This window comes from Lygodium microphyllum, chromosome 13 (assembly GCF_053477565.2).
Source record: "Lygodium microphyllum isolate KBCC chromosome 13, Lygodium_microphyllum_v1.1.10, whole genome shotgun sequence".
Classification (NCBI taxonomy): domain Eukaryota; kingdom Viridiplantae; phylum Streptophyta; class Polypodiopsida; order Schizaeales; family Lygodiaceae; genus Lygodium; species Lygodium microphyllum.
The window spans coordinates 103,732,836-103,741,249 of NC_141147.1; the positions used below are offsets into that span (position 1 = coordinate 103,732,836).

Sequence of the window (8,414 nt, forward strand, 5' to 3'; positions counted from 1 at the left end):
GAGTGTAAATGCACAAAGGTTACACACACACAACTTTGACTAAAACTTCAGCAATGGCACTTCAAGGTTTCAACCTTTGCATAAGAGATCTTAATGGTGACTATGTAAACACACCTTGCAAATGTGAAGTTGATAGACGATTTTTTTTGGGCCCAGATTCATTATTGAGGCGTGTGATCATGCCAAACATAGATAACTTTGTAATCACTACAAACGTAGATAAATTTATGCGTTGAACGGATCTCTTATTTTATTAAAAAGATTAGCTCTGGCATGGTGCTTTGGATACAGAGTGCACACTGCACACCTTCGACTCCCTCAAAAGAAAGACGTGCATGCATTTGAAAAGCACAGCATATGTTAAGAAGAGAGATCGAGCTGCCAGCCAGCCACATTGTGTGCGCGAGAGCCTAAACGCCGGTGGTGCAGCATCGACACGTGCGGCCTTTGCATCGGTTGGGGCACAAGGGTCGGCAGACGCTATCGTTGCGCTTCGTGGTGCTGCTTGCGATGAAGGGGCACTCCACGCTGATCTGCTTCCCCTGGCTGTTTCGAGGGTGGGAGCACTTGATGGGGAACACTGTCGGACCATTATTTTCTGCAATCAATCAATCAATCAGTCAGTCAGACTCTCTCTCTCTCTCTCTCTCTCTTTCTCTCTCTCTCTCAGACACAAACCATGGCGAGCAGCAAAAACTTGCACCACCAAAACCATGGCTACAAGCACCAGCAAGCTTGCGCGTGAGTAGGAGGTGGCCATGGCGCATGCGTCAAACAGGATGCATAGAGAGAGAGAGAGAGAGAGAGAGAGAGAGAGAGAGAGAGAGAGAGAGAGAGAGAGTATGAGGGAAGGGAGTGTGAGGCTTGGGCAACCCATGTCTCCCCATCTCCTCCATGTAGGCCGTGCCTCGTGGAGCAACCATCGTTTTAGCCTCCCGACATGCAGGGTTCTCATTTTGAGCGAGGCAGCCAACCCCCTTGTTTCGAGTTTGAGTCGCCATGACTTCTTATGAGGAAAGGTGGGTTGTGAACCGTGTCGCCCCCGTGGTGTCGTGTTCTAAGATGGTTGAGTGTGGATCCTTGTGAGCCCAGAACTCTTCCGTGGCGCGATCCGGCGACTCCAAGCACCAAGTTACCCTTGTGCGACTTAGAAAAATGCGTTACGCATGTTCTGAGGAAACCACGACGCGGGAGGGATATCATGGGGCGTAACGGCCCGTGACGCGACGCGACGCGACATGATCATGCTGTGATGCGACGACGTGTCGCCTTGACATGTCTTGCGAGTTGGCTTCTGCTGCATGTTCCAAGACGCGATGCGGTGCTGGGTGTCCGGGGGCCATGTTTCTTGTGCAGGTTTCGCGTGCAGACCCGTGGGACCAGAATGTCAGCGCCACACTTGGTATCAGAGCTACCTCCTACCCGACTACTGGGGTGGTCAACATGGGTGGAGGCAAGTCGGCCAAGATTTCAAGCTATGAGTGTCCAGCAAGTCGAGATGTCAAAGTCAAGCTTGTTCAAGTTTCATGTGTTCAAAAAATGAGATGTCATGTGAAATGAAGTAGGGTTGGGGCTGCGTGCTACTATCCACAACTTGTCTTGATTTGTGCAGAGTCTGCTGTATAGCTGATCTGTTTGAACCTGAATCTATGCCTAACCACGGGCAGTGAAGTGGTATGCTCATTTGTGCTAAAAACGAATCTCTTGGGGCTATGAGAGCCAAAATATGAGACCATTTCTTGTTGGCGGACTAAAAAATAAGGTTGACGGGTTTATGCTGCAGAGATAGTGCATTTTGGAGCAGATCAAAGAAAGTTGTGTAGCTCTTTATCATCACGGCTCAAGGGCGGCCTAGTTGACCTGAAATCTGTGCGAGCTGAAGTTGGAGCATGCGGACCTAATGTCTCTAGAGAAGACTCGTGGGCCTGGCGCGAGGATAAAGAAAGCGGGTACAGGAGGAGGAGTAAAGGTGAAATCTTTGAAGACTTCCGGACCTGACAGGAGTATAAACAATGCGGGCAAGGTTGAGATGAGAGGGTGTATCTGATGGAGTAAATGAGCGCCTGCGGGCGAATTTTTAGTCTGTTTATTGAAATCCTTTAAGTTGATGCTGAAGACTCTCGGACCTGGCAGGAGGATAAAGAACGCGGGCTTATGGTGAGACCACTTGATGGAGGATGCGGATTGGAAATCTGTTTTGGTGAGCTAAAGAATGAGCCAAGAGGCAAAACGGAGCAGAGTATGGATGGCCGTGGGTTAAATCAGTTGGAGCTGAAGGTTTATGTCTGCTTGTTATGGGGCTACTAGAGTTAAAGAGAACCTGCAGTGCTGAAGTCACGTGAAGGGAAGCTAAAGGCTATGGTCTTGCAACTCTCAACCCGAGGAGTATAAAGTAAGCGGGCTTGTGTTGAAGAGATGGATTCGGGCAAGAAGGCCCTTTGTTTGAAGAAGAAGATGATGATGGAGTGGAAGAAAGCGGAGGCGAGAAGGAGTGGAAAGAGCAAGAAAAGAAGATGCGGGCAAAAGGCCCAAGTTTTTATGAAGGAAAAGATGGAAACGGGCTGCGGCCCTAAGTTTTTGAAGAAAAGAAGATGAAGATGGAGAAGGAGATGAGGAGGCGAAGAGATGAGGTGGAGAAGACTCGTAACGCCGCGAGTATAAAAGAACGGTGACGTTGATTTAGAAGGCCGAGTGCATGGAAGGAGTTGAGGAAGAGAAAAGAAGATCTGTGGTGCACGATGCTCGTGGAGCCGCGAGCTTAAATGAATGGCTGGGAGCGAAGGCCAAGAGGGCCGAAGGAAGGAGACTCCTAACGCTGGGAGTATAAAGAACGGTGCCGAGACTCGTGACCCTGGGGCGAGTATAAAAAAACCAGGCTGGGAGAAGGAAGAGGTGGATTTTGGGAGAGAGGATGAAGACTCCTAACGCCGGGAGTATAAAGAACGGTGCCGAGACTCGTGGACCTGGGGCAAGTATAAACAAGCCGGGCTAGGGGGATGGAAAGAGGGGGAAGAGAAGGGAGACTCCTAACGCCAGGAGTATAAAGAATGGTGTCGAGACTCGTGGACCTGGGGCGAGTATAAATAAGCCGGGCTGAGTGGATGAAGAGGGGAAGGAAGGGACTCCTAACGTCGGGAGTATAAAGAATGCCGAGACTTGTGGACATGGGGCGAGTATAAACAAGCTGGGATGGATGGGAGAAAGGGGTGAGGAAGGAGAGAATTAGGCCCCATGCCAACCGCGGTGAAGCCAAAGAGGGCGATGGACTGGGCGGATGGTGGTATGAAGACTCGTGGACCTGGGACGAGTATAAATAAGCCGGGCCCAAAGCTCGTGGACCTGGGGCGAGGGTAAATAAGCCGGGCTGGAAGGGGAAAGAAGGGTGGACACTCCTGGAGCCGGGAGTATAAAGATAGGGGCCGTGTAAAGCGACAGGAAAAGAGGGCCAGGACTCGTAGGTGCCGGTGAGTATAAAGAAGCTGGAGCTCGTTGATTCGGCGAGTGGGGTAAAGAAGCGGAAAAGTTGGTTTCTGGGGTCTGATGAGAAGGACCGTGGAGAGTCGCGAATAGGCGTGGGAGAAGTCTCGTGGAGCCGCGAGTATAAACGAATGGCCAGGGATGTGGATAGAAGGGAAGAGAAGTGGACCAATGAAGGCCTATGAGAAGGCCGGAAGAGTGTTGCTCGTGAACTTGGGGCGAGCTTAAAGAAACCAGACTCTTGATCTTGCCCGACTATATGGAAGCGAAGGTGTCTGGGACCCAAGGTGGAGACTAGGAGGGCACAACCAAGTGCAGGTCTGGATGCAATGCGGCGGGGTATGGGACCCAAAGTGAAGCTGAAGGGCCTGTACCATAAAACAAGGGTGAAGACACTTATGCAGGTGAATCGGACCCCATATGAGTGGAAGCATTTCCTGCGGCGGAGCGCTTCGTGAGGCAAGGGCAGTTGATCTCGACCTCGGAGTATGAGCAGGGGACATGGCGACTACGGCAACCAACCAAGGCGGGCGACAATGTGCTGGGGAACACTTGCGGTCTACTGCAGGAGGCTACTTCAGGAGTCCTGCTGCAGAGCCACGCGTGAGGCGATGGCGTTGATCTCTTGTTCCCGCGGAGCCTCTAGAGTGGGATGGCTAGTCTTGCCATAAGAGGCTCGGAGCCGTCTGCACATCCGATGCGTAGACGGTTTGCCCCAGGTTGTTGGGGGAAAAACAACCCTTCTTGGGTACGGCGCGAGGCGTATGTTGGGACGCGGCTTAGGCCCTAGTTGAAGCAACACCAAGTCAATTTGCCAAGGAAAAGGAAGGGGGAGACAACTTCGATTCAAGTTCAGAAAACAAATCAAGGATACATGTGGTAGTTGTGTCTTTGACACGGAAGTTGGAGCAGGTGGCAGCGCATCAGCTATTTGAATGAGGAGAGAAGCAAATCAAGGCAAGTGTGACCCTTCTTTGGTCTTCGGATCAAGGTCGGACCTGCGGCGCCCAGTGGGTTGATATTTGGCCAACTCAGGCGAGCTCTTTCCCGCGCTAGGTGGATGGGGAATCTCGCGAGGGGTCCCGGGATGTATTGCAAACGGCCCGAAGAAACCACTGCCTTGGCTCAAGATAACTCTGTGCCATAGGTAACTTGAATGGTTGATGAATCCTCATGATATTCCTTTTTAGGGTGATTAACCTCGATCCATTTCATAGGGAACCAACTCAATTCGAGTGGACTCAAATTCGATCAAGGGGGGGTATGTATGAGGGAAGGGAGTCTGAGGCTTGGGCAACCCATGTCTCCCCACCTCCTCCATGTAGGCCGTGCCTCGTGGAGCAACCATCGTTTTAGCCTCCCGGTGTGCAGGGTTCTCATTTTGAGCGAGGCAGCCGGGCCCCCTATTCCGAGTTTGAGTCGCCATGACTTCTTATGAGGAAAGGTGGGTTGTGAACCGTGTCGCCCCCGTGGCACCATGTTCTAAGATGGTTGAGTGTGGATCCTTGTGAGCCCGAAACTCTTCCGTGATGCGATCCGACGACTCCAAGCGCCAAGTTACCCTTGTGTGAGTTAGAAAAACGCATTACATGTGTTGTGAGAAAACCGCGACGCGGGAGGGATATCATGGGGCGTAAGGGCCCGTGACGTGACGGACGCGACGCAACGGGGTCATGCTGTGACGCGACGGCGTGTCGCCTTGGCATGTCTTGCGAGTTGGCTTCTGCTGCGTGTTCCAAGACGCAACGTAGTGCTGGGTGCCCGCGGGCCATGTTTCTTGTGCGGGTTTCTTGTGCGGACCCGTGGGACCAGAACGTCAACGCCACAGAGAGAGAGAGAGAGAGAGAGAGAGAGAGAGAGAGAGAGAGAGAGAGAGAGAGAGAGAGAGAGAGAGTGAGAGAGAGAGAGAGAGAGTGTGTGTGTGTGTGTGTGTGTGAGAGAGTGAGTGAGAAAGAATCACCCTTGAATCCCCACCTTACATAGGTAGAAAATGCACCTACTGCTCGCCAGCTTTCCTTAAAAGCTCAAACCTATGGAGGGTCCTTTCTTCATTCTGAACTCTCCCAAGGGTCCACCCTCCACCATACTCTCTTCTAAAGTTACCCTTTGCAAGCTTTTCCTGAAATGAACTTTGTTATCATCAAAGTCCTCTTGTAAGGAAGGAAGTGACAAAAGATACTATTCTAGAAGCTATCCTCCCATGTGGGTTCACTGTGGTTGTGTCTTGTTAGGAAGGAAGCGATAAAAGATCTTATGTTGCAAGTTCTCATCTTTTGCATTTTTTGCAAGTTGTACCTGACACTGGCAAGTTATTTATCCATCAGCAATGACACAGCTGTACTACAATCCATCATTCAAATATCCTTTTTCCAAAGTTTATCCTTCAGTAATAATGGGCACCACTTTCCCACTTGTTAGAAGGAAATAAAAGACTAGCGTATCAATGTTCACACACAACCATCCTTTAGTGCATTTTTTCACCTAGATATCTATTAACAAGAAATGTTGAAGAAGGCAAAGTTAGAAGGAAGTTAAAGCAAAGTAAAATCATTAGTGTCAAATTTATTTTTGGGAAGATATCACTTTTGAAGCTTCAATGTATTATTTGTGGGCACTTGCATTACTTGTGATATTTCTTGGACACATTATACGTGTATTACTTATGGTACTTCATGGATATTATCATCATGGTTGTATTATTTTGTGAGAACCATGCTCATTACACCCATACACAATGTATTATCATCCACAATTAGATTTGTCACACCTACAAACAATTGTGTGTGTTATGCATGTTCATTTGTAAGTGTAATTGTGTAGGCTAGGTCTAATTAGGTTAACGTTAAAGCATGCTGCAAGGACTAACAGTGGCTCAGAGCCCACAAAGTGGGTAAGATTCCTAAAAGTGGTTGCAAACCCTAATTCACAGCTGTGGAAATCCTAAACCACAAAAAGGGTGTAGGCTCTAAAGCACAAACAGGGTGCCACCTTAGAGAAGGGTCCTAATCCTCGACCTAATTTTGGTCTATATAAGGGAGGGAGGCCTCAATTATATTCATCCTTTTAACATGTTCATGGTATGAAAGCTAATTCAACACAAATATTGAGATTTCATTCACTTCTATTCTATCATCTTGTCTGCATTGCTAGGAGTGAGGGAGAGAGAAAGTGAGAGGTATGTTGAGCCAAGGACTTGGGATAAGGAAACTTTATATTTTCTTTTTGCTTTTCTTCCTCTTCTTCCAATTCTTTGTGGTAGGTCCAGTTTAGAGTTTCATGTGAGGTTGTGAGAGAGCAAAGAACCAGGTGTGGAGAAGCTCTTCTCCATCTTCTTTCCTCCTTTTTCTTCTTAAGCACTTCATGAGCTATGATGCTCATAAACATCATGAGAATCTGAAATAGAAGCTACATGAGACCAATCTCAACCACGAGGCTCATGTATAGTGAAAGGAACCACATCAATCTCATGAATCTTTTCAAGTATAAGTTCTCTGATTTTTACATGTTGATTAAAATCTACTTCATCAATTTCTAATTTTGCTACATCAACCAAATCGATTTCAACATGCCCAAGTGACTTGACACCTTGCAAACTAGAAAATACCAAATGAATCCTATCATACTCCTTTCGTAAAGCATATCCAACCTATCCTTCAAAGAATTCTTTTCGTGTATCAAACTTTCTAGATTTTCAAAAATGAAACTTTGCTGCAACAATGCAAAATGCCTAGAAATTACTTATGACATCCTATTTGCAACGACATTTCATTATTCATGCATACATTTCAACAAAGCATTCTTCATTACATTAAGATCCTTTTGCATAAAAATTGAAAGCTCTAGATCAACTTCTAAATATTGCAGCAAGTGTTTTTCAACCTATAATAAAGGTCTAATCTAAGCATCCAATAGTACCCTCTCAGCTCTCAACTTTGCATTATCTTGGGCAACTACTTGAATTTATTGCCGAAATTCTCTTGCATAGTAGAAGTCCATTCTTTTTTGTAGCATGATACCATACTCATCAATTTGTTTCTCCAAGGACTCAACTTCGCTATTGCCTCATTTTTTGTATCTCCAATAACATAACATCCATTTTCTCTTTCTCATTTGCAAGCTGTTGTTGTGCAGAGCGTGCACCACACCTAATTTCATTACTCCACCAATTTGCAAATCAAGAAGTAATTTACATAGTCCACTTACCCAAGTACAAGCCTCATCAAGGTTTTGATGTCCATAAAAAGAAACCATAGACTTCTTTTCAACATGCATAGTATCCATATCATGCACAACATCTTACTTTTTTGTCATGATTTCCAACTTAACTTTTAAGAGCTTAACCTTTCACTACAACTACATCATCTTTTGCATCCTACTTATTATCCTCATCTAACCAATTAGAAAAATCCATATGCATAGTAGAACCAAATCCATTATCATGGTGTCCATCATGCATTCCAAAAGGCATACTTAAAGGAGTCAACTACTTACATGCATTATCACCTTTAGTACCCATCAATGCATGTTGCTGACTTGCATCATTATCATACACATCTATGACCAAACCATTAACAAGCTTTGTCTTCTTAAAGACATTATGCTTATCTTCTTTTGAAGCATCCCATAAAGAAGACCTAATAAAATGAGCATATAATGTTGCAAGCATAGAACCAATCCTTCTTTTTTGTTCCTTCTTTTAAATAGTGGGTACATAAACCTCTTGCATCATTTTATCATGAAGTGTGCTTGCCTAATTAGGCATTGCATTGTTCTCAACGTACCATAAAATGCCATAAGTATCACAACCAATAGTGTCAATCTTGATGAACAACAGGAACCTTTCTATATGAACCATTTGATATGTTGCCTTCTCTTTGGATCCACATTCCTCAATACATATTGGTTTCGGCTACCTATTGGCAAACCAAATTCCACTT

At 46.4% G+C, this 8,414-nt stretch overlaps 1 protein-coding gene across 1 annotated transcript; it reads right to left on the bottom strand.

Moving 5' to 3' along the window:
* Positions 1-232: 232 nt before the first annotated feature.
* On the bottom strand, positions 233-819 carry LOC148027000 (uncharacterized). Its single transcript, XM_087690555.1, has 2 exons — positions 679-819; positions 233-598 (listed from the first exon to the last, which is right to left on the bottom strand). Exons 1-2 carry the CDS (start codon positions 758-760, stop codon positions 411-413), a joined length of 270 nt encoding a protein of 89 aa, XP_087546681.1. The 5' UTR covers positions 761-819; the 3' UTR covers positions 233-410.
* Positions 820-8,414: the final 7,595 nt, after the last annotated feature.